Below are 24,623 nucleotides of genomic sequence, written 5' to 3'. Positions count from 1 at the left end.
TCAACATGAGAACGCCTACCCAGCTGTCTTGGCATGGCATACAAGTTTGCTCACGTATGCATAGTCACCTCCCTTCAAGATGCTTTAAACCCCAAGAGGCGACCCCCGTTTACATTGTGATCCCCCCACCCCCCAGCCACTCGCTGCTCCAGCGGAGCAGAGCTCTTGTCCCTTTGCCACACAGACAGACAGAACACCTACTGAGTGCCAGGGGAAGGAATAAGTAAGTGCGTGCCAGGATGGTATGGTATTGACCAGGTCAACAGGTAAAGCTACATCTTCAACCTTAATACACTTTTTAAATGAGTAAAGAACTTAAATAGAACATTTCTCAACAAACACACACAAATATAAAATGCATACAAAAAAATTAGGAAACTTAACTCATGGGCCTCTCTGTCTCTCTGTCTGTCTCTCTGTCTCTCTCTGTTTCTCTCTCTCTCTCTCTCTCACACACACACACACACACACACACACACACACAGTCAGTCTCCTGCAGCCATGTCTTCAGTTCCCAACTCCAGGGAGTCCTACACCCTCTTCTGGTCTCCATGCACTTCTGTATTCCCTCATGCGTGTACACACACACACACACACACACACACACACACACGCTATTGAGAATAAAAACCACACACTGAGACACTATTTGACAGGTCACTAAGATGGCAATCGACAAATAAAACAGAATAATGTAGACAGAGCTCTGCAGAGACCAGAGCTTGGCTGGGGGACTTGGGTAGCTGCTGCGGACAACACGTGGTGGCTCTCCAGAAGGTTAACACAGAATTACCACAGGACTAGGGGATCTGATGGCACACACCTTGAATCCCAGAACTGGGAAGTGACGGTGGGTTGAGTTCTGTGAGTTCGAGACCAGCCTGGTTTACACAGTGATTCCCAGGACAGCCTTGGACCAAGTCTCAAATAAAAAGAATTCTCCACAGGATCTAGCAATTTCACTTGTAGAGGTAGAGACCTCAAAAGAACTGAAAGCAGAGCCTCGAACCAATTAAGCATCCAGGAATAGTCCAAGTGGCAGCATCTACAGTAACAATCAAAGGTAGAAACAAGCATGCAGGGATGGCAGGGTAGAGACAAGGCTGACAGGCGCTCTTCAGCTTTGTGAAGAGAGGAGACTGACTCATGCCACAACATGAACGAACATGAACACCCAATCGGGGGAAGAGCGACACAGGGAAGGCAAGTAACAGTGTGTTCACGCAGATGTTCCAAGGACAGGGCAGTTCACAGCTACAGAACATACAGAATCTTCTGGGACCGGGGAGCTGAGGGGGTGGCTTCCTCTGGGACGATGAGTGTGTTCTGTCAGTGGATGGGGGTGTTGGCGCCCAACATGCACCAAATACCTCCAACAGCTACAGGGGTTATTTATGCTACACATGATTTGTTTCTGAACACACAGACACATACACATAGACACAGAAACACACACACAGACACACACACATACACAGACACACACACATACACAGACGCACACTCCTGACCAGAAATGATTTTTCTATCCATGTTGTCAGGTTGGAACTATTTCTAAGGACTTCCAAGTCCCCCAAAACACACTCACCACATGGCCTGGACAGACACGGGCTTGAAGACGTGCATCCTGCCGGCTGTGCTCACACTGAACCCACTAAGGAGGAAAACGGGAAAGAAGTGAGCATTCAGTCCAGTAACCTCCAGACTCTGGGTGCAGCCCCACCCCAGATCTGGGATCAGTATGCCTCCTGCTGTCCGACAAGGGACAGCGGATATGCCACATTAGATGGGTAAAAGTAGAGAAGACTCCTGCTGATCGGGGCTTGTTTCCAAGCTGAGTGTGAGCAGGGTGGCTTCCAGCATTACTTAGCACCACACACTCACCTGTTTTTCTTTCACATAAAAATAAACTAATGAAAAAACCTTTTTTTTAAAGAGGTGCTGAGATCAAAAGTATCCTATCACCGAGCCACAACCTGCCTTAACAATACCCCACGATCCCAGCACTTCCATTGAGCAGATCTTTATTCAGCCCAGAGTCCTACTGCAAGAGCAGCTTCCCTCTCAACTTTTCTCCTCGTGCACCGCACTTTCCAGGAGTAAGCGCAGGTGGTACCCTGCGGCCCCCAACCTGCCCAGGCTGGGTGGCAATGATTCCTCTGCAGCCACAGAGCGGCACCTGGAACTCTGCTGCATCTTTGGCACCCCAAATGTGAGACCTTGCAATGTCTTGCTCACATGTGCACTTCTGGGTCATAGCTCTGGGAGGGCCCAGAATGATTTACACAATACAGCAAACACACTCCACTGCAACAGACCTGGTGGGACGCGCCTGCAGGGGCATCTCCTGAGCTAAATCCCTACATCGACCCAAGGAGAATGCAACACCTCTGAGGTGATCAACGTAATGCTATCCACAGACCTAGTGTGACGCTCCTGCAGAGGTGTCTCCTGAGCTAAATCCCTACATCCACAGACCTGGGCTCTGCTGGTGCTTTGGTGTACAGGGAAATAACGAAGTTCACAAAATGTTTGTCTATATGTGACTGCATACACACGTCTGTGCTTCAAGTGCATGCCTGTTGCACACGGAGGCCCAAAGAGGGTGTAGGATCCCCCTGGAACTGAAGTTACAGGTGGTTGTGAGATGCCATGTAGGTGCTGGGAATCAAACCTAGGTCTTCTGTAAGCGCAGCCAGTGCTCTGAAGCCCTGAGCCACCTCTCCAGTCTCCAGAAAAGTATCTTTTAAAGGTGTTTCCGTACCCATCCCCATCAAGGTGGATCTTGGTGTCGCTCCACAGGCGAAGAACCATCCCAATGGTGCAGCTTTTGCTACAGGGAAAGAGAAGATGTCAGAGTCAGTGTCTGCCCGTGAACATGCAGTTTTCCCTTCGTATTTCTGCCGAGCAGCTCCAGGCTACAACTGCCTGGCCTGGCACAGAGGGGTTCCCAGGCTGTGTCCACTCACTGATGGATTCTAGAAGACACAGGCCTAGAGCATCCCCTCTAGCGGGAGCGAGAAAGCACCTAAACTGTTTTGGTGTGGCTGTAACTCCACAACTAGAGGGGCTCTTGGGGCCCTGGGGCAAGCAGCTGATCACAGGCCCCCACTACGGTAGGGAAAATTAGTAGTATCATACCAACTGTGGAGCCCAGGCAAGTCGTGACAACCCCTCCCAGGCTTCCGTCCTGGGTAACAGGAGGTCCCCACACCTTGCTCATACTCAGGCTTCTGTTTGCCTACCTTTTGTGTTGTTGCCACTTTACAAACTAGTTCAATCCGGTTCTGTTTTGCCCATCCTAGCAGTGAAATGATACTCACCTACTTTAGAGACGGCGCCACTGATAAACAGAGAGGAGGGTTTATCAGGGGCTCCTCAGACCTATGATAAAAACTCTTCAGGCATTTAAAGAGCTGGCTTCTGAGAGACTGCTGCAACTGTGCCAGGGCAGCCCCACGGGCCTCAGGAATTCCAAGAGTCTATCCATCTCTCCAGGGCTACGGCTCTGGGAGCGGGTGGTGGTGAGGGAAGAGTATGGGGTGGGATGTGGGGGTGGTGTTATTCCCTCCTGGGCCAGAGTGACAGGAGCTCTGGGGCTCAGGGAGCCGACCCCACTCCAGAGCTCTGCCTACCTCGCGCCATCCTGCCTTTCAGTATCTGTGGGAAGAAAGTTCCAAGGCTTCCAGATTAAACTAGACTAAGCATCCAGGTTGGAAAATTCCCTCTGTCCCTCTCGCAGTCCTGCCCATCCATCAGCACTGGGGGCTGTAAAATGAGACACGTGATGAGCCCCACAGGGCTCTGAAGACTTTGCAACTGTGCCAAGGCCAAGAGAGCATCCTTTAGATGTCCCAAAATGAGAGACTGTTTGGGTACATACCCTGGGATGTGTTAGCAGGTCTGGAACCTTCCAGGGGAAGCAGAGGCTGAAACTGTCCATGAGACAGTTCTATCAATCAGAAGAAGCGTTACCGGCTGGCACACCAGTGGACAGATCTCCCTGGAGGACTAGGGCCCAGCACACTAAGTGACTGTGACAATAACGGCAACAGTTCCATGCATTCAGTGACTGTGACAATAACGGCTGTCATTACCGTGACTCTCCGGCATTGCCATGCAACTCCCAACAGAGCAGGACAGTGACGGTGGCTCTGGCGTGACACACACAGGAAGTGAGGCAGGGACTGGTTAGGGAAACTGCATCTTCACTACTGTCACAAGTGACAGACGGCCCTGAAGGAGGAAGTAGGTGGGAGCAACTGCGGGAGAAGGGAGCAGGTTGCAGGTCCCTGTGGGTCAAGAACAAAGCAGCTAGCTGGACCTGGGCCAGCCCAGAGGTGCAGGGAGGAGTCACAGGCTTGGGCAGAGAGCCTGCTCTGGAAGCTCTCTACAGATGCGGGAAAAGTGGACGGAGGGTGCCACACCAGCTCATGGTACTCAAAGGGTCCCTGAACTGGAAGCAGAGGTTAACTCAGTCCTGAGAAGGCCTAAGGAGGTGCCTGCAGCCACCACAGCTCCAACATAGCCTTTTTACACAGTTCTAGTAGGTTCTCTCACTGGGAACTCATGAGAACACACTCAGGGGTTCACACTTTCTGCACCCCCAAAAAACAAATCTCATGGCAAGAATTTAGGAAGAGAATCATTGCACAGGTGGGGCAGGTTGCTGGGGAGGCCCAGGGAGAATAGAAGTCTGGTACTCAGGACTACAGAAGCAGCTGAGAAGGCCAGACCTGTCCTAACCCACCTCCTCCCTAATGATATATCCAGACACAGAGAACATGTGTCCCTGTTCCTCTGTCCCCAGTGCGGAAAAGGCTTCAGTTTCTTACCAGTCTCTTGACCCCTTTCTATTTTTCTTAAAGGTCATTTTAATTATTTACTTATCTTCCATGAATGGGTATTTTGTCTCTATGCCAGTAGAGGGCATCAGATCTCATGGGACAATAGTTGTGAGCAGTAATGTGGGTGCTGGGAACTGAACTCAGGACCTCTGGAAGAGCAACCAGTGCTCTTCACTCCAGATCTGTGGAGACCTCTAACTGCCCTGGGGTTGACCCTGCACCCAGGCTGGAGCTCTAACTCAGGGCCTAGTTAGGGAGACACTGGACACACAGCACAGGCAAGACGACCACAGGGAGAGAGGGACTCATGAGAACCAAAGCTAGAATGCCGGGAGGTGGCAAGGAAGGACAGGCTCATCAGAATGGGCGGGAATGAGGGTAGGAGCCCGCAGACTGCAGCTGGAGGCTAACGACCTTCCATGGCCTTGAACTGCACTCCCAGCAAGTGAGAAGGGCTAACGAGTACACACACAAGTACCCGAATAAGTGAACGCACAAGGCATGCATTTCTGCAAACATCAGGAGAGACACGGTGCTGGACAGAGCTGTTTCCCCGGTCACAAGCTGCCACTCTGACTCTGCCCCTGTACTTCAGCAACCAGAACAGAACCATTCAGTGGTAGCCAAGTCTTCAGCAACAAGAACTGTCTGGGGAGGACCAGGAGACTGGCACCGGGGATTCTTGCTGTCGTGCCCCTTCCACACATGACCTTGGGAGATCCCAGACTCTACAAAGAAAATGATGGCTGACTGAGAAAGCAGCCTACACGATGTAGAGTCCACAAGGTCACCATGCATGATGAGGGGGACTTTAAGGTGATGTACATATCCCCTCACCAGGGCTCTGTGAGAAAGCCCACTAAACTCACTGGTCTCAGCAAATTGGATTTTGGTGAAGTCATCCTTACGTCTGTCTGGGATGACTGGACATTCCCGTGCATCCCCTGAGGAAAAGCTAATGCAAATGGGGTATGCTGAGCCTGAGTCCTGCCCAGCTACATCATGAGTGACCCTGGTGCATTCAACTCAGCTTCAGCTTCTCAGAGCCCTTGAAGTGTAAGGACCAGGCCCTTACCCACAGGGTGCACAGGATAAGCCAGGTAACAGCACCAGGCTCTGCTACAGGATCAGCAGAGGTGACCAGGAGAGTGGACTCCCATGAGGCTTCTGTAGTAAGGACCGAAATAGGGGTGTTGGGGATATCTGTATACTGCATGAAGGTGTATTGCTGTGACTAATAAAAATAACCAACAGCTAGGCAGGAGATATAGTGGGGCTTCCAGGTAGAGAGGATGGAATCTAGGCATGCCAGAGATGGGAGAAGACACGGAGGAAGCAGGGTGGGCAGCACATGACAGAAGCAGATTCATAAAACCACATTAACTTAAGTTACAAGAGCTAGTGAGACAAGACTAATCTAAAGCCGAGCTTTCATAATTAATAATACGTCTCTGTGTCATTATTAGTGGGTTGGCTGTCTGACAAGAAACTACTGCTACATGGGGGTAGAGGCTACAGGAGACAGTCGTGTTGTCCGCCCCCCCCGCCCGTTCAGTACTGGAGGAGGTTACCAGCATGGAAAAATTACTGTCCCTGGAAGACTCCTACAGGGCTAGGACATCAACTGAAAAACCGTAACTTTGACACTGCCACACACTAGTGCTCGAGTCTGAAAAGCTGAAGTAGGGGGATCACGAGTTACACACACACACACACACACACACACACACACACACACACAGAGCTCCCACACTGCTCTCCTAATGACTAGCACACTGGCTGGTCTTCAGAGCATCCCTCAGCATGCAAAGCCACAGACGCAGCTCCTCTCTGCCTTGTGCTGCAGCAAACTCCCTCCCAGTGCTAGGAGGCATGGGAAGAGGAGCCACGAGACGCATTTATCCCCTCTTTTGTTTTCATTCACATGTAGTAAACAGGACAGTCTTGGTCACCAGCCTATGACAAAGGGCTTAGCCACAAGACGACCCAACTGTGGTCATGTGACCTCTGGAACTCTTCTTGCTGCTGACCCAGCCTGAACAACAATACGGGTCCACCTGTTGCCCGACACATCTGACCTCACCACGCTGCCTACTGGACCCTAAATCCCACTTGGGCTCTCACAAAGCTGGCACCATGCCATTGCTAAGTCTCTTGCATTTCTGGTGGTGACGTGGTCTTCTGCTAAGCTCAATGTGTGCTGTGATGTCTCGGCAGACCTGGGGCCCAGCCTGTGACCTCCTACACAGGATAGGACAAAAACCCATCCCCTTAGCAATGAATCGGGTAAGATCTAGGGTTTGCAATGACCTCCTACACAAGTGTTATTTCATGCCACGCTAGGGTCACAATGGAATTTACTTGGCCTCCAGTCTTGGGGAACCGCAAGCCTTAATGCTTTCACCCAGGGACCTGCCAAAAACAAACACTGATCTGCTACGGCAGATCAGACAGGGCATTTCATACAAGGCCCACCGACACATTCCTGTGCAGGCCGTCTGTCGGGGAGGCATCCCCTGGCTGACTCCAGCTTGTCCTTTGATGCTCACTGTCGTTCCCACACTCTCAGGAAGCAACTCTATGTAGGACGCCTCTCTACAAGTTTGAGGTCTCCTCCCAAATCTCTACCTCGTAGAAACGGGGTCCCCAAATCTGCAGCACTGAGGAGATGGTACATTTACGCGCTGAGACCTGGTGGAAATGGCACTAGGTTCCACCCTCAGAAGGAATTAATGCTGGCTTTGCCTATCTCCTCCTACAGCTTTCTGTCTCGCCATCTGATCTCTTCTGCGCATGCTCCCACTACTGTGATGTCAACCCCATGGCCAAAGAGAGGCCTCCCATTAGACTTGCAGTCTCTGAAACAGCAAGCCAGACAAACGCCTTCTCTCTGTAAACCACCCAGGTAAATACAGAGTAACGGAGAGCAGTCCCACGTCTCCTCTCCTGCTGCTCTGAGCCACGTGCGTTCTCCAGAGGGATCACAGCGGCAGAGGAGTGAGAGCTGGAAAAGCACGTCCTGTTCCCAGAGTCTGGTGGCCCCAGTCTTGGTGCCCCCCCATCTTCCAGAGAGACTCGCCCCAGCATACCAGGAAAGCCCTTTGCCAACAGGGACCCATCTCCTGCTCTGATGGGAAATGCTATCCTGAGACTCACCTCTCCTTACTGGAAAAGTCAACTCCCAGCAAAATGTTCTCCTCGGTGTCCTGGCGCCCGCTGGTGTACACCACAACCATGTAGCGGACACGGTCGGTCCAGACGCTCTCAAGACGCACGGCCTGTGGACAAGGGGTCACCTCGATGGTTTGCTCCCTTCCTCTGTCCACCAAACCAAGACCAAGGGCTTTAGTTCTTGACCCCCACCCACAAATCAGGGAAGAAATGAAGAGCAAGTGCTTGTGAGTAGGACGAGAGAGAGTGTGCGCCTGGCACAGGAACAGCCAACTGCGTGCAGTGAGGACACAGCTGAAATGTACAAGTTACATTCATGTTTAGCATAGATCCATAGATGCCAGGGAGATGTGAAGTCTCTCCTGGCCCCTCTAGGGTGCTGGGCATAAAATCAGAGCATCACACACCCAGTGATGCCCCTGTCACCAGCACCCTGGTTGCTGGGCAACAGTGTGAGAGAAAGAGGAATCACGATCGAGGGGGGCTCGAGCTGCATTTGAAGACCACCCTCAGCTCTTACCAGCTTGATTCTGTCTTCACAGCGTAGGAGGTTGATCATCACTTGAAGGTGCTGAGGCAGATCACCTGTGAGGCCAACAAGGACAGCTTTAAATGGAAGACCGATTCCAAGGGCTGGGACAACACAGTGGTCAGCAGCATTTTCAACAAAGACTTTGGAAAACATACATGAACCCTCAGGAGAATGTTATCACATCTAGGCAAATATATTCCCTAGCAAGGAGGCAGAAACCACAGCCATGGCTGCGGAGGCATCTGCCCAGGGCTGAGCTGTAAGGAAAAAGACTGAGTGTCACATGTCCTCTCCAAACTCTTGGGCATTTTTCACATAAGCTAGACGTTACTTCTGTACCTGGTAGACAGGGAGCATGCTGGGTGTCCAGAGGAATTATTTGAGGGAAAAAAATCTATCATTCTCTTTTCATAGAAAAGAAATCATTAACGTGTCCTTTGTTCTTCATTGCTAAGAGAAGTAAAGAAACAGTCATCTAAAGCAGCAAATTTCCTGCCTCAGCCTCCCGGGACCTGGGACTGTGGGTACATACTACCATTTCCAGCCAGAGAAAGTGGTTTTATCTTTTAAAGACTTAAGAAAAATATGTACACATAGTGGGATTATGTGTATGTCTACATGCAGACGCTTACAGAGTCCAAAAGAGGCCACTGGATCATTCGGAACTAGAATTACAGGTGGCTGTGGGCTACCCAACAAGAATGCTGAACACTGAACTTGGGTCCTCTGCAAAGGCAACATGCGCCCTTAACCACCGAGCTCTCTCCCTTCCCAGACCTGCTCCATTCCCTTTTATTGGACAGAGTCTACATAGTCTAGTCTGGCCTCAAACTCACAATCCTCTTAGGGTGGGAAGTGAGCTTCAGTGGGCAGTACCCCGGAGTTGGGGTCTGGAGAGTGTGCAGGGCCAGGCAGCAAGCTCACTGAGGGATGGGTGGGTGTTCCAGGGGTGTGGCTGCTGGGGCGGGATGCAGGATCCCTGTCCTGACTTTCCTGGCCTTGACGCCTGCGTGCCCTCATCTGGATGAAAGTGCGAGAAATAACTCAGTAAAATCGACCTTTCCAATTGTGTGCAGAGCGCCAAAGAAACCCAATTACAGTTTTTGTTTGTTTTAATTCTACTCCAGGGAGCTGAGGGTACAGCTCCGTAGCATAGCACTTGCCTAATATGTGCCCAGCACTGCAAAGCACTGCAAAAACCAGAGACAAAGTGAAGCAGTAACACTGTGAAACACTCTCCACATTGGGAACCCTGGAAGGACAGCGCTGCTTATATAAGCAAATGCCCCAGAAAGCCACAGCCACCATGCCTGCTGCAATAGCGTGTTGTCCTTTTAAGGATGGACGTGTGATGTCTAGACAGTACTTCCTCTCTTGGAGAAAACTAGAATTTTAGAAACCTGCCCCTCGGTCGGGAGGGCACAGCTCGTGCTAAGTGTTCTTCCCACAATAAATAAGATCAGCAAAAGACAGAAAAAAAGCCACAGTGCCTCCTATCTGATCCTCCCAGCAACAGGGGACTCAACAGCTGCTCTGAGACACCAGCTCACACTGGGCGTTCCCTGCTCTGCTTTCTCTAAGAGCCGAAACAGCCACACAGGGCTGGTTCTTTGCCTGGATCTGCCCACCATCCACCCCAAGTCACAGAGATGAAAGTAACCCACTCCCGTGTCCGAGAAATGTCCAAATGAGAGAGGCATTTCACACATAACTAAACTGCTGACATCCCAGCCTGACATCACATCCAGATCGGAGGGCGGAAGCCTGGAGTGCGAGACCCTACACCAACTGGCCGAATGAACCTGACCCAACCCCACAGAATTAACCCTCTGATTACTCTCCATGGTGGTCAGAGAGGCAACAGGGAGAGGGAACATAGCAAAGCCGTTTGCTGGCCATCCCAGGCCAGCCAGTGGCTTGTCTTCCCAAGCTCACCACTAGGTCCCGGAGAAGACCCAATCAACCAGGACTGTCTTCCTGCCTGTGGGCATTCAAGGGACGGACACTCAGAGGAGCTTTCTCAGGGTCTGATACAAAATGGCTTCATACTTCCTGCCCAAGCTCACTCACAGTAGGGACACATTCCACACTTGAACAAAGCCTGAGCTTCGAGTTGCTGTATAACATGCCGCAGAGACCAGCAGACGTGGAAATGAGGGCCGCTTGGAGCTTGCTCACAATTGCCCCCCACTGAAAAAGTCGGTGCGTGCTGTGTGTCCGTGTGAGCCCAGAGGACATCTTGGCTCGCCAGGAGTTTTCTCACCTTCTGTACAAGCCAGGATCTGTCACCGGAACATCATCAGCCATGTCAGCTGGTTAATGGCCGGCGAGGGCTCAGGACCCACCTGTTTCCACTACCCATCTCTCCATCACCTGATTACAAACGTACACCACCGTACCCGGGTTCCTGGGACTGAACCAGGTCCTACTCTTGAAGGCTTTACCAACTGTGCCATCTCCCCAGTGCCTTGAGAACGTTTTGTTCTTCTGGTTTGGGTTTGCTTTTTGAAGCAGGTTCTTGCTGTGTAGCTTAGGCTGCCCTTGAAGTCATAATTTTCCAGTCTAACTTCCTAGATTACAGGTGTGGGCCACTGGGTCTGGCCACCTGCGTAATTAGTGACTTCCACATTATCCGAGGCATTGGATGCCTGTTATGAAGATTAGAAAACCAAAGCTCAGAAGTATACCCTGCCTGTTCAGGAAATCATAAAACAAGGTTTTTACAGAAGCCAGGTCTGTCTGGCTCTAAAGCATGGTGGTTTGTGGTTTGTTTGTTTTTTTTTTTCTTTCGAGATAGGGTTTCTCTGTGTAGCCCTGGCTGTCCTGAAACTCGGTCTGTAGACCAGGCTGGTCATGAACTCAGGGTTCTGCTTGCCTCTGTGTCCCGAGTGCTGGGATTAAAGGTCTGTTTGTTTGTCTATTTTTAACAGAATGGTTTCACTAAGTGACTTAGGTATCCTAAAATACGCTATGTAGCCTAGGCTGGCCTTGAACTCATGATCCTCCTGCTTCTACTCTACCCTCTAGTGTTGGGCTCACAGGCTGACTGCCAGAATGCTCCAAATCAAACATCGTTTCCACATACCACACTGCCTCCTCGTACGGGACACTTATTTTCTTAAATGACAGCAGACCTAAATCTTGGTTGACAGGATCAGTATATTAAAACACAGGCTGAGCGCCAGCATTTGACATAAGACACTGTGTAAGTAGAGGCCAAGCAAACAAAGTGAACCCAGGGGTGAGGCAATGCCTGGCTGTCCTGAAAGACAGAGCGGCCTCCCTACCATGTAAACTCCCTCAGAAGGACTCCAGACCAATGCCTGTCACAAAGGACCCCTTGTGTCCATCTTGCATTCCACCTTCAGTTTGGCTTCATTTCTACAGTCACGTAGTCTAAGAAATCCAACCTTGGGCCTTGACAGGCATTTTTACTCGTCTGTTTTTGGACCTACATTATTGTTCAGTCTGTCCCCAACTCTATTACTTCTGTCCTTTCCAAAAGGCAGCTATTATACGATAAAGACACCCTGTCACATGAACATTCAATGCAGTCAAAGGCTCTTACATGGCCTCCTCGAGGGATTTTCGAATGTTCGGGTGAACTATGAAGAACCTAAGAAAGCCAGGCGGTGGTGGCGCACGCCTTTAATCCCAGCACTCGGGAGGCAGAGGCAGGCGGATCTCTGGGAGTTCGAGGCCAGCCTGGTCTACAAGAGCTAGTTCCGGGACAGGCACCAAAGCTACAGAGAAACCCTGTCTCAAAAAACCAAAAAAAAAAAAAAAAAAGAACCTCAGAGGCTGTCTTCAAGAGACAGCTTACAGCTGGGACGCGTGCTGGTCCGTTTGTCCAAGCTGAGATGTTAACTGACAGAGAACACCCAGGGAATCTTTGCATCCCAGCAACTAGGCTGGTCATTACAAACCCATGATGCTCTGCTTCCCTGGATGCGAGGGAAGACGACTCCCCTCCCACTGTGGCACAGAAAGGATCCCAACGTAAGAGCTTGCGTCACCTGCATGCTTGTGAGGGTGCTGAAGACTCCGCTGGCCCTGAGCGCTGTTCCCCTGCTGCAGGAAGAGCGCGGCTCCTTTCACCATGAAAAAGCTCTCGCTCAAGCTAGAAGAACAAAGCAGGGCACAGTTAGTGATCTCGAGAGAGACAGGCAAGATGCGCTACCGAGGGGACACCGAGGGTGGACAGGCTGCATGTGACATGCAATGGGATGATGGCAGCTGCAGTTCTCAGGGGCAAATGATGCTTTGGTGGCGGACGCCTTTAATCCCAGCACTCGGAAGGCAGAAGCAGGTGGATCTCTGTGAGTCTGAGACCAATTTGGGCTACAGAGCGAGTTCCAGGACAGTTAGACTACATAGAAAAACCCTAGCTGGGGGGCTGGGAGGAAATAAAACAACAAAAGCATCAAAATGAGGGTCAGGCCTAAGATTCCTACTGCTTAAAAGACCAGCCTGGGCAAATAGAAAGCTTTTTTTTTTTTAAGAAAAAAAGAAGAAGAAGGGGCTGGGGATTGATAGCTCAGTGATAGAGCATTTGTCTTACAAAAGACCCTAGAACTAATCCCTAGTGACACCCACACTCACACACCCCTCTCTGTCACTCTCTGATACACACACACCCCTCACATACACACCTCTCTCTCACACACATACACTTCACACACACATGCCTCTCACACCTCACATACACACGCCTCCAAACACATACACACGCCTCACACACACGCCTCTCACACCTCACATACACACACCTACACACACATGCCTCTACATACACACACCTCACACACACGCCTCACACACACACGCCTCACACACACACACACACACACACACACACACCCCTCACGCAGTAAGGCTAGGATGCACAAAAGGGCAGAGAAGAAACCAAACAACAAAACACATTCTTGCAACTTTCACTTATAATTTGGTTAATGATTTTCTTCTTTCAGAGCCTGGAGGTGGGTCAGTGGTTAAGAACCCTGGCTGCTCTTCCAGAGGACCAGGGTTCAATTCCCAGCACCCAAATGGCAGCTCCCAACTGTCTGTAACTCCAGTTCTAGAGAGTCTGACATCATTATACCAATGCACATAAATAGTCAAATAAATTATTTAAAAGTCAGGAATGTGAATTCAAGCCAGTCTAGCTATCAAGACGCTACCTCAAAGCAAGTTAAATCTAGCATGCCATCCTAAATGCTAAGAAAACACCATTTAAACTTGCATGCAGGCCAGCAGCTTCTGAGATAACTTGACCTCTATGACAGCAGATTCATAATAAAATCTGAACTTTTCCCCATTAAGTTCCCAAGGTAAGGGGTCTGGAGAGATGGCTCATTGGTTAAGAGCACTGGCCGCACTTCCAGAGGACCAGAGTTCAATTCCCAGCACCCATATATCAGCTCACAACTGCCTGCAACTCCACTTCTGGGGGATCCGACACCCTTACACATACACACATGCAGTCAAAGCACTATGCACATTCTAACGTAAGTTAAAAAGAAATCAGTCAAAACAGAAATCGAGAAAACATCTCTCGGTAAAAAGAGACTGTTCAACTACAAATGAATGCAGTTCAGGGCTCTCTAGTAAAGACCTTTGAACCCTGACAACCTGGCGACAGGCCACGTGACACCCAAGTGTCACAGACCCACACAGGAGGATCATCTTCACAATATTTGCACATACGCACACCTTCCTGTGCACAGCTGTTGCCTGCACCTAGGAAGGCAGGAACACAGACAGGCGTCTCTGCATTCTTACTCCCTCCAGGAAGAAGGACGTCTCTGCATTCTTACTCCCTCCAGGAAGAAGGACGTTCTTAGCAGACACCCTGCAAGCACCGTGTCTCCTCCTACTCGCTGCAGATTCCCATCCCCTCCCATCCCCACGCTTTTCCTACTCAGTTTTACAATGGAGCTTTCAGATATTCAGATCCCCATTATACCTGTCCAAGAATCTCCAAGAGCTGAGCCCAGGAAACTTAAAACAATCGTCAGTTGATCAAAGCAGCTGTGGGGAGTTGATTTTCAAGGCCAACATCAACTCTTTTTGTTCACTAATTTGAAAAAAAAAACAAAAAAACAAAAAAAAAAAACCCAACAAAACAAACAAAAAACCAACACCTCAGATTGAGCAGAAACCAGAGCAAGCTGGAAACAGCCAACCATGAACAGTAACCTTTGCCTTGGAAACCAAGAGCCAAAATTCCCCTTGGTTTCCCTTGCATTTCCTTTGGAAAAAAAGGGGACAATGATAAAGAGCAGACTGCGCGTGCCCTGTGACCTGCTCTGAAGTTAGTTGTTCCTCTGTCTGATAAGAAGGGGCCTTCCCGTCCACCCATGGGGTTCATTAGGGCTCTGGCACCACCTCAGTTACTGTCAACAGCCAGCCTGAACGCTGCAGGGAGCCCCATTGCTTTGAGGGCTGCAAGGTCCCATGTCCTGGAAATATACAGGAAACAGCAGAACGCCAGTGGCCAAGATGACCCTCAGGCTGAGACCAGGATGCTGTGGAAAGGATGGGAGACCACAGACAAGATGAAGCTCCACGGCCTGGCTTCTAGGCTGTGTCCTGGGCCACTGCTGGCACAGAGTCTGGTGTTCAGAGTTGGCTGAAGAGCACTGCCCAAAACAGACAGCTGGCACCTGGTTTTCTATGTTGAGTTTCTGATACCAAGAAGCTCAAGACCCTGTGACCTATGACCCTGTGACCTGAGACCCCAGGGCCCCTCCAGGGAACCCTCTCAGACATCAATGTCAGTAATATCACACACCTTTCTGTGGGTACCCAGGGCAAGAAAGCATGCCAATCTACCAATCACCCATCCCAGATAGTAGACAAAATAAATAAATAAATGCCCAAAAAACAAAACCAAATCCTTCTTACAAGAGATTTTTGAGTCCTAAGAGTTACAGACAGAGGCAGCACCCTCTTCCTCCTCCACTGCCCTGGGAAATCTCAAGCCTGCCCCACAGCCTTGTTCCAGGCTTTCATCTCAGCAGCACAAGTCGGTCAGCAGACACTGCTTGCTACCCTGGGGAAGACTGTGCAGTGAGGAAAACATGGCCTTCAATCCCCAAGTCCCGCCTCTCTCACACACACAGACTGCCATCCGAAACAGCTCCCAGGGAGAACACGAGTCGGCTGCGGCTTACGTACTAATGTGGACTGGACACCTCTGAACGGCAGAGGTACTGGGGTGGCCGAAGGAAGACACAGAAGTCGGAAAGATAAAGTTCCATGGCAGCGGCATTCACGTCTGTAGTAATCCTGCTCAAACAGACGGTGCCTGAAGAGGCCCCGCTGTCCACAAGTACAGGCCAGCCCGGTAAGAGGCAGTGGGGCTTTCCAGGGCAACACTGGAGTTCTCCTTGGATGATGGTCCCACCCAAAGAGCAAGTGGCTCTTGTGGCCCTCGCCTTTTTCTGATATTTTGGCTTAAAAAGGCCCTTGTCCCAGCATTTCCTGATGAAAAGGGTCCATTCAGAAGAAGGGAAGCAGCTGAGGGTTCTGCAGTCATGGCACGCCCACGGGCTTTACTGCAGGCCTTGGAACAAGCAATTGGTGAGCACTAGGAACCAGGAGGGAAAACAGCTGGCCACCAAAACCCAATGAAAGGACCCCATCCTGGGTCAAAACCACATATAGGAGGAGGTCGCAGGGCATAGCTTTCTTTCAAATCCTCACCCATCTCACCAGGTAGGGTCGTGGGCGGCTGCCACGGGTAGTTAACAAGGCATTTTCAAAAGCAGCTTTACATCCAAAAAAAAAAGCTTGACTCACATTTATGGCTACTTGAGGTCCCTGGTGACCCTCAGCTTGGGACACTGCAGATGGAGGGACTCACACGTACTTCTGTGAGCATCTGTGAGAGGTACAAGGTGTCCCAGCAGGCCAAGCTGCAAAGCCAAAGCAAATCTCTGACCCCGGAGGGCTGGTGATGTTGAAAGCCTTAATTTACAGGTTAAGGACGGGACCCTGGCAGGGTGACACAGGTAGAGCTGGAGACCTGGGTCAGTGTCCCTGAGGGAAGAAGCGCTGAGCAGGAGCCCCTGGAAGGGCTTATCCGGAAGCTTCCCCCAGCTCCAGCGGTCACTTAGTCCTCACTGGAGGAGTGACTGAATCATACACTTCTTACTCAGCTCATCCAGGAACACACGTCTTTACCGCTGGGACTCACTCCCATCCACGTCTCAACTCAGTGGGGGTTTCCAGACGGTGGCACAGCTACAGCCCCTGCACACACCTGCTCTGGGGGCCCACGCAGTACCACCAAGAAGCCAGGGCACACATTGTGTCCCACTCCCTTCTAAGCATCCAGATGCAGAAGGCACAGCAAAGACCAAGGAATGGCTTGCAGAGACACCTCCAGGCTAGGAAGGCTTGGCTACAGAGTGCCTCCATGTGCCCAGGGAGTCACATCACCACCACCAAGGCTGTGGGACAGGAGACACCATTCTGTCCTTCTTCACTGAGCAGGGATGGAGAGACACTGTGGGAGCAGCAAGGACACGATGATCAAGTGTTCAAGGTAGGCTTCTCGTGTTTCTGAGACCTTGACCACTGAGTAGACACATACACTCAAGCTGGAAAATGTAGAAGGCCTGGCTTGCGGTACAGTCATTAATCTGCCAGCATAAGAAGTTCTTGGCATCCCAGAGCGACCATGAAGGGTGCTTTACAGTCTAGAGAGCTCACCCTCCATTGCTACACCTAATTCTTACAATGCCATTCTGCTGACAAAAGATCCATGCTGGGAGAATGAACTGCTGGAGGTGGTAGAGCCAACAGCAGGAGGGGCTGGAGACGCCCCATCATCTCAGTGCCCTACCTGCCCCATCCCCAGGACAGCAGGAGGGGCTGGAGACGCCCCATCATCTCAGTGCCCTACCTGCCCCATCCCCAGGACAGCAGGAGGGGCTGGAGACGCCCCATCATCTCAGTGCCCTACCTGCCCCATCCCCAGGACAGCAGGAGGGGCTGGAGACGCCCCATCATCTCAGTGCCCTACCTGCACCATCCCCAGGACAGCAGGAGGGGCTGGAGACGCCCCATCATCTCAGTGCCCTACCTGCACCATCCCCAGGACAGCAGGAGGGGCTGGAGACGCCCCATCATCTCAGTGCCCTACCTGCACCATCCCCAGGACAGCAGGAGGGGCTGGAGACGCCCCATCATCTCAGTGCCCTACCTGCCCCATCCCCAGGACAGCAGGAGGGGCTGGAGACGCCCCATCATCTCAGTGCCCTACCTGCCCCATCCCCAGGACAGCAGGAGGGACTGGAGACGCCCCATCATCTCAATGCCCTACCTGCACCATCCCCAGGACAGCAGGAGGGACTGGAGACGCCCCATCATCTCAGTGCCCTACCTGCACCATCCCCAGGACAGCAGGAGGGGCTGGAGACGCCCCATCATCTCAGTGCCCTACCTGCACCATCCCCAGGACAGCAGGAGGGACTGGAGACGCCCCATCATCTCAGTGCCCTACCTGCACCATCCCCAGGACAGCAGGAGGGGCTGGAGACGCCCCATCATCTCAGTGCCCTACCTGCACCATCCCCAGGACAGCAGGAGGGGCTGGAGACGCCCCATCATCTCAGTGCCCTACCTGCACCATCCCCAGGACAGCAGGAGGGGCTGGAGACGCCCCATCATCTCAGTGCCCTACCTGCACCATCCCCAGGACAGCAGGAGGGGCTGGAGACGCCCCATCATCTCAGTGCCCTACCTGCACCATCCCCAGGACAGCAGGACTGCCTGTCTTGAAGTTAAGGTGCACCTTAACATTTAGATGGATTCACAGCCCCAGAAATTGAGGCTGTGAAGAAGAATGGAGACTACTGAGAGACAGATCAGGAAAAGGCTGCAGATGGGATGGAAAGTTCTCTCCAGCTTCTCCATGGCATCCTTCTGTGGCTCAGTGTCACAGAGAACCCTCGCTGCCCTAGACATCTATTCTCTGCCTTTAAGCACCTGGCCTGGTTCCAAACACCTTCAGAGTTTAAGAAAACACATATTCGGGTTTTTGATCCTACTGCACTTACTGCCTTTGGGGGAGCCTAGGCAGTTTGGACGCTCACCTTACTAGACCTGGATAGAGGTGGGCGGTCCTTGGGCTTCCCACAGGTCAGGGAACCCTGATTGCTCTTCGAGCAGATGAGGGAGGGGGACTTGATCGGGGGGAGGGGGAGGGAAATGGGAGGCGGTTGCGGGGAGGAGGCAGAAATCCTTAATAAATAAATAAATTAAAAAAAACAAAAAAAAAGAAAAACAAAAAAAAAGAAAAAAGAGAAAAGAAAAAAATATATTTACCAATTTAGAAATAGTAAAATGATAGAAACATATATCTCAGACATAATAAAATGCAATTTCTTTCCTTAAAGTATCAAAAAAAAAAAAAAGAAAACACATATTCAACTTGTGCCCCAAATGGGTGCCTGGGGGGGGGCAGGGAAACGACACTGGGGTTCTCTAGAGGACACGGTGGCTTGGAAAGGGGTTATGGAAGAAAAATGCTGGTGGGGCCAATTGCTAATGTCTTTGCTACTGGGCCACACATTGTCTGGCTGGAGACGTAGGCTTCCCTCAGAGACAAGGAATGTCCAGAGGCATTGTAGACAGCCAGAGACATTTTCTGAGAGTCACATAGCCCTCCTTCATACCCAGCTGGCAGGAGCTGGCAGCTCAGACTATCAGAGAGCTCACAAGAGCAAGACTTTTGTTTCTCTTTAGGTAAGATACCCAGTGAGTCTGAACACAGCTCTGCACACCTTAAGATGTCCATCCATGGTCCTCAAGAGCCCTCAGGCCTGAAGACAGCACCCTGTCTTTCCTCACTGGGCTTGCTGGGCCTTAAGCCTCCTTACCAAGGGCTGAGGTATAAAGGCGGCATTGTCTGCAAACTCTATGGCAGCAGAAGTAACCCAGCCAGCCAGAATCAACAGGAATGTGAAGGCAATATTTTTTAAACAACTCAGAAATTCCAAAATTGGGATGCTCTCAGAATGTGAAGGCAATATTTTTTAAACAACTCAGAAATTCCAAAATTGGGATGCTCTCAGTTGTCCCAGGTGCTGGTGGCTTTCTGTGACGTGAAGCCCACCCGGCCGGCATTCATTGCTCGGAGTGGCACAACCTTTCCGGAAGCTCTACCTTCCTCAGTCCACCTGAGACCACCTGACTCAGGCCTTCTTTATCCCTGAGGGCAACATGCTAGCATAAGAACCTACTACACAATTCAAATGCGCCCATGTGCCCAGTGAACTGAACTGGTATTTCATTAACATGCGGTACGTAGTGAGCCTTTAGTCCCAGCACTTGGGCAGCAAACAGGAGGGTCTCCTGAGTTTGAGGCCAGTCTGGTCTACACAATTCCAGTCCAGCAACGGCTACAAGGACTCAAAAAGAAAAAAAGGAAGAAAAAAGAAAACTCGTAAAAAGAGACAGTGGTAGGATGCCTGTTGTATACTCTCGAGCACAAGTTCAGCCCCCCAGCACTCCACCCTCCGTGAGACTAGCTGCGGCAACACAGAATAGCTGGGGAGCGTTCTGCCCATCTCTGGCCATCCGCCCAGCTGCACAGCTCCCAATCACTGTTGTCAACATTCCTCCTCAGTCCCGAGCTTTCAGCCATGTGTCACCATCTAGAATTAAAATGTGTGCTAACAACCTACCTGGAGTAGCCACAATTAGCCTGTGCACATACCAACCAAGCACTCATCTGACTTTGGAGTCCAGCAAGCGCTCACTTACGATCTCCCACATCACACAGTGCACCCTCTGCCCTTCTCCCATGGTCTTCAGAAGCCTGTCTACTCCAGGTCTCTGCGCACAGCCCACACCACCCCCACCCCCACCACCCATCCCCACCCCCGCCCCAACTTCCCCGTGAGGCCAAGAGAGAAAATCATGCCCTGGAGGGGAGGGGGGAGGACAGCAACCCACAGCTCTACTCGGTACCAATCCTTTATTCAAGGTTAAAGTCCAGGGCTTGTTTTCCACCTCCATCCCGGACCACTGGTTGTAAATCTGCCCTGCCAGTGTCTTTTAACTTGATGATTGGATGCAGTAGCCAAGAAACATCCACTTTCCCAGTCGGTAACATAGCTCCCAGATTTGAAACCACTGAATGAAACAGAAAACCCCAAGTACAGATATTTAACAAATACATGGCTACTTAAATGCTTTTTACTATTTTGTTACAATGTCTATGTTTCATTGCCTGTCTGTGTGTGAGTGCATGTGAACACAGGGCACAACTTTCACGAAGCAGTCAGAGGACAACATGAAGGAGTTCTTATTGTCTACCATGTGGGTCCCAGGGATTGAACTCGGGTCAGTGAGCTCGACAGCAAGTGCCTTTACCCCTTGAACCATCTTTCTGGCCCTTAATGTGAGCAGGCTGCCCCATGCTCCTACTGCCACACAGCTGCCCACAGCTATGCCTTCTCCACCATGGCCGAACTGTTGGCCTCCAAACTGAGGTAAAATCAACCCTTTCCCCGTTGTGTTGCTCTGTCAAGTAATTTGTCTCATCAGCAAGGAGGGTAACTGATGCCTGTGCCGTCAGAACAGCACAGTGAGGACAAATGCTGCTTCAAGCCCACTGCCCACACCCAGGCTCCAAGTAAGCACAGAATTGCTTCTGCATGGTTTGCCCCGGTTACCCCATGAGGAGAGGGCTACATCATGTTTGATTTAGGAAGAACCTAGAATGGTGCCCTCCTTCCAAGACTTCTGCAGAGCTGAAATGAGATACTGAACATAAAGTCAGTAGCAGGACGGAGTGTGACCTAAGCATCCCCTTCCACTGTGACACACCACTACTGGACTTGTTTATCTTCTTCCTTGTCTTGTCTCCCAGTGCTTTTTGAGGCAGATCCATCTTGCCCATGGCTATAATCCCAGCTGCCAGAACAAAGCCAGGCACACAGTAGTTGCTCAGGAGGTGTTTGTTAACAAGAAGATCCTAAGCAGACTGGCACACAGTTATACAGAGATTGACCTACAGGTGCAGACTGGGACACAGGTGTACAGAGATTGACCTACAGGTGCAGACTGGGACACAGGTGTACAGAGATTGACCTACAGGTGCAGACTGAGACACAAGTGTCTCTGTCACCAAACTGTAGAGGGAAATGTCAGAAGAAACTGTTGTTCCTGGGTAGCTCAAGATCATAGTTCATAAGACAGAAAGTCTGACCTGTAAGACTCCACAGGCCACCCAGGGGCACACCAGGCACTAAGGCTACACACAGTCAGTCAGAAGAGGCCTTCAAGGATCTCCAACTCTGCTGAGCAGGGCTGATTTCTCACACAACCACAAACTGCTACCACCAAGCAACAAACGTATAGTTCCCAGCGAGTCCTCAGCAGCAGGTGACTGACACACTGCCCAAGCCATCTCCCTCACAGAGCACACAGGGGGTATTCCACACTCAGAGAACTTCACCAGGCAAAGTGTCAACAGAGGCTGGAAAACCCTCTGAAATAAACCCTCGAACAAAGTGGAGGAGAACCAAAGTGTGGGCAGGCCACATGCAGTGTTTTCAAATGGCAGCCAGCAAAACGGTCTGCAAAGCAGGACATACTGGTCCAATCTGATACTGTAGGGCAGGGACAGAGAGCAGCCACACTCCCAGTAGCTCCAGAGTGGAGTCTCCTAGGGAACTCCAAGTCAAGGCCACAAGGTGACGGAGTGTGTGACAAGACAGGAAAGTGGGATAAGGGAGCTTATGGATTACCTCCAAAACCAAAAGGAACCCAGATGGTCAAGCTTGCTGCTTTGACCCAGACATCCACGGGCCAGGTGACAGGAACAAAAGAAAATGGACATGTCTGTGGCCCTGAAACACTAAAGAAGAGAGCTCACTTGTGATCCTCACTCTGGAGATGACACAGCTGTGTCACTTCCCCAGTGTCCCACCTGGCACATAACCATGGTGCTTCATGCCAGCCTGAGGGGCTCCCAGGACAGTGAGGGAGCCAGGAGACATTGTCAGCAGGGCCACATGCTCACTGACACCATGTTCTTAATCACACTGCTTCCAGAAGAGGCCAGCAGCCAGGTGCATATACAGAAGGCCAGGGGGTCACTACGGGGTTGGGGGACCACCACAAGGAATCATCTTCCTTGTCTCAATGCCTGATGACCTTCCAAAGGTATTCAGAGAAGCTGCCAGAGTCAGACCCCAGAAGCCCCAGCATCCCACAGGAAATGTAGCCAGGACACCTTGGTGACCATTTTCCTGTGCCCGCAGCCACACCCGATAAAGATATTAAGGTTACACATAGCCAACAAGCACACATCTGATGTCACATAGGAACTCTCCACCAGCTACTAACCAGCCCCAGGAAGCTGTTTTCCAGTCCACACGTGAGCCCCACAGAGGCAAAGGCCAGGACTTCTCAGGGTAAAAAGCTTGGTACAGTGAGGGGCTGGGATCTACACAGACTCACCTGACTCAGGCCCTCACATGCTCATCACCCACAACCTGCTACCTCTCATGTTTATAATAACTACAAAGCCCAGTCTTCATCCCCTTCAACTACACAAACACCATGTGTGGGAAGAGATGTGACAAAAATCACAGAGAGCTGCAACAAGAGTGGCAGGGGGGCAGCTTCCATCATGGAGAGACGAGAGGACGGCTACCTGCTCTCTCTGGGACCAGAGAAGTCACATGTGAGATGAAAGTACTTTCAGGAACTGAAATGCAGGAACTGAGAAATGTAGCCTACTGTCAAAGACACAGCTTAGGGGATCAGCTCAGGGACCCAAAATACAGGATGTGGGCAGTACGAGGAAAGAAAGGCAGAACACAGTGATGTGGGGGACTGGGAGAGAGAATGGCACTACCCAAGAGACATGGGAAGGAGCCAGGGAGACCCAGGAGATTGACTGGGATTCAGTAAAGCAAATAGACGAGCCAGTCTAATCTCTTACATGACCTTGAAGCGCACACCATCACAGTTGCCCCTCGGTATCTATAAGGATGGGGGAGTCCTCCCGTGAAAACAAAATGCAGGTGTGCACACTCTGTACCTATAGGATGGGGGATTCCTCCCCTGAAAACAAACATGCAGGTGTACACACTCAATATCTATAAGGATGGGGGATTCCTCCCGTGAAAACAAATATGCTGGAGTGCACACTCTGTATCTACAGGATGGGGGAGTCTTCCCACGAAAACAAACATGCAGGAGTGCACACTCTGTATCTACAGGATGGGGGATTCCTCCCGTGAAAACAAACATGCAGGAGTGCACACTCTGTATCTACAGGATGGGGGATTCCTCCCGTGAAAACAAACATGCAGGAGTGCACACTCTGTATCTACAGGATGGGGGATTCCTCCCGTGAAAACAAACATGCAGGAGTGCACACTCGGTATCTACAGGATGGGGGATTCCTCCCGTGAAAACAAACATGCAGGAGTGCACACTATGTATCTACAGGATGGGGGATTCCTCCCGTGAAAACAAACATGCAGGAGTGCACACTCTGTATCTACAGGATGGGGGATTCCTCCCGTGAAAACAAACATGCAGGAGTGCACACTCTGTATCTACAGGATGGGGGATTCCTCCCGTGAAAACAAACATGCAGGAGTGCACACTCTGTATCTACAGGATGGGGGAGTCTTCCCACGAAAACAAACATGCAGGAGTGCACACTCTGTATCTACAGGATGGGGGATTCCTCCCGTGAAAACAAACATGCAGGAGTGCACACTCTGTATCTACAGGATGGGGGAGTCTTCCCATAAAAACAAGCATGCAAGTCTATAGGGATGCGGGATTTCTCCTCTGAAAACAGACATGCAGGTGTGCACATACTGTATCTATAGGATGGGGGGATTCCTCCCGTGAAAACAAGCATGCAGATGTGCATACTCTGGCAATCTGTACTACAATGTAAATAAGGGTAAACAGTTGCTACACTGGATTGCCTAGTGAATGAGTTTATAAAAAACAAAACAAAACTCTGCACCCTGGCAAGACTTTAGGACTAAGTACATGCCAGCAACATTGTAACATTTAAACCTTCA

At 50.9% G+C, this 24,623-nt stretch overlaps 1 protein-coding gene across 2 annotated transcripts in view; it reads right to left on the bottom strand.

The window, feature by feature from the left end:
• Ssh1 (slingshot protein phosphatase 1) overlaps positions 1–24,623 on the bottom strand; it is a 54,782-nt gene that overhangs the window by 22,102 nt on the left and 8,057 nt on the right. Inside the window, exons 3-7 of one of the 2 annotated variants that reach the window (XM_075983225.1) lie at positions 12,567–12,670; positions 8,539–8,603; positions 8,004–8,125; positions 2,765–2,833; positions 1,589–1,654 (exon numbers count right to left, since the gene is read on the bottom strand). In XM_075983225.1, coding sequence (XP_075839340.1) covers positions 1,589–1,654; positions 2,765–2,833; positions 8,004–8,125; positions 8,539–8,603; positions 12,567–12,670 — 426 coding nt within the window. The remainder of the gene's footprint in view (positions 1–1,588; positions 1,655–2,764; positions 2,834–8,003; positions 8,126–8,538; positions 8,604–12,566; positions 12,671–24,623) is intronic. The other variant, XM_075983235.1, reaches the window with a different exon arrangement.

Source organism: Microtus pennsylvanicus, chromosome 1 (genome assembly GCF_037038515.1).
Source record: "Microtus pennsylvanicus isolate mMicPen1 chromosome 1, mMicPen1.hap1, whole genome shotgun sequence".
Lineage (NCBI taxonomy): Eukaryota > Metazoa > Chordata > Mammalia > Rodentia > Cricetidae > Microtus > Microtus pennsylvanicus.
This window is presented reverse-complemented; position numbering and strand designations above follow the sequence as displayed.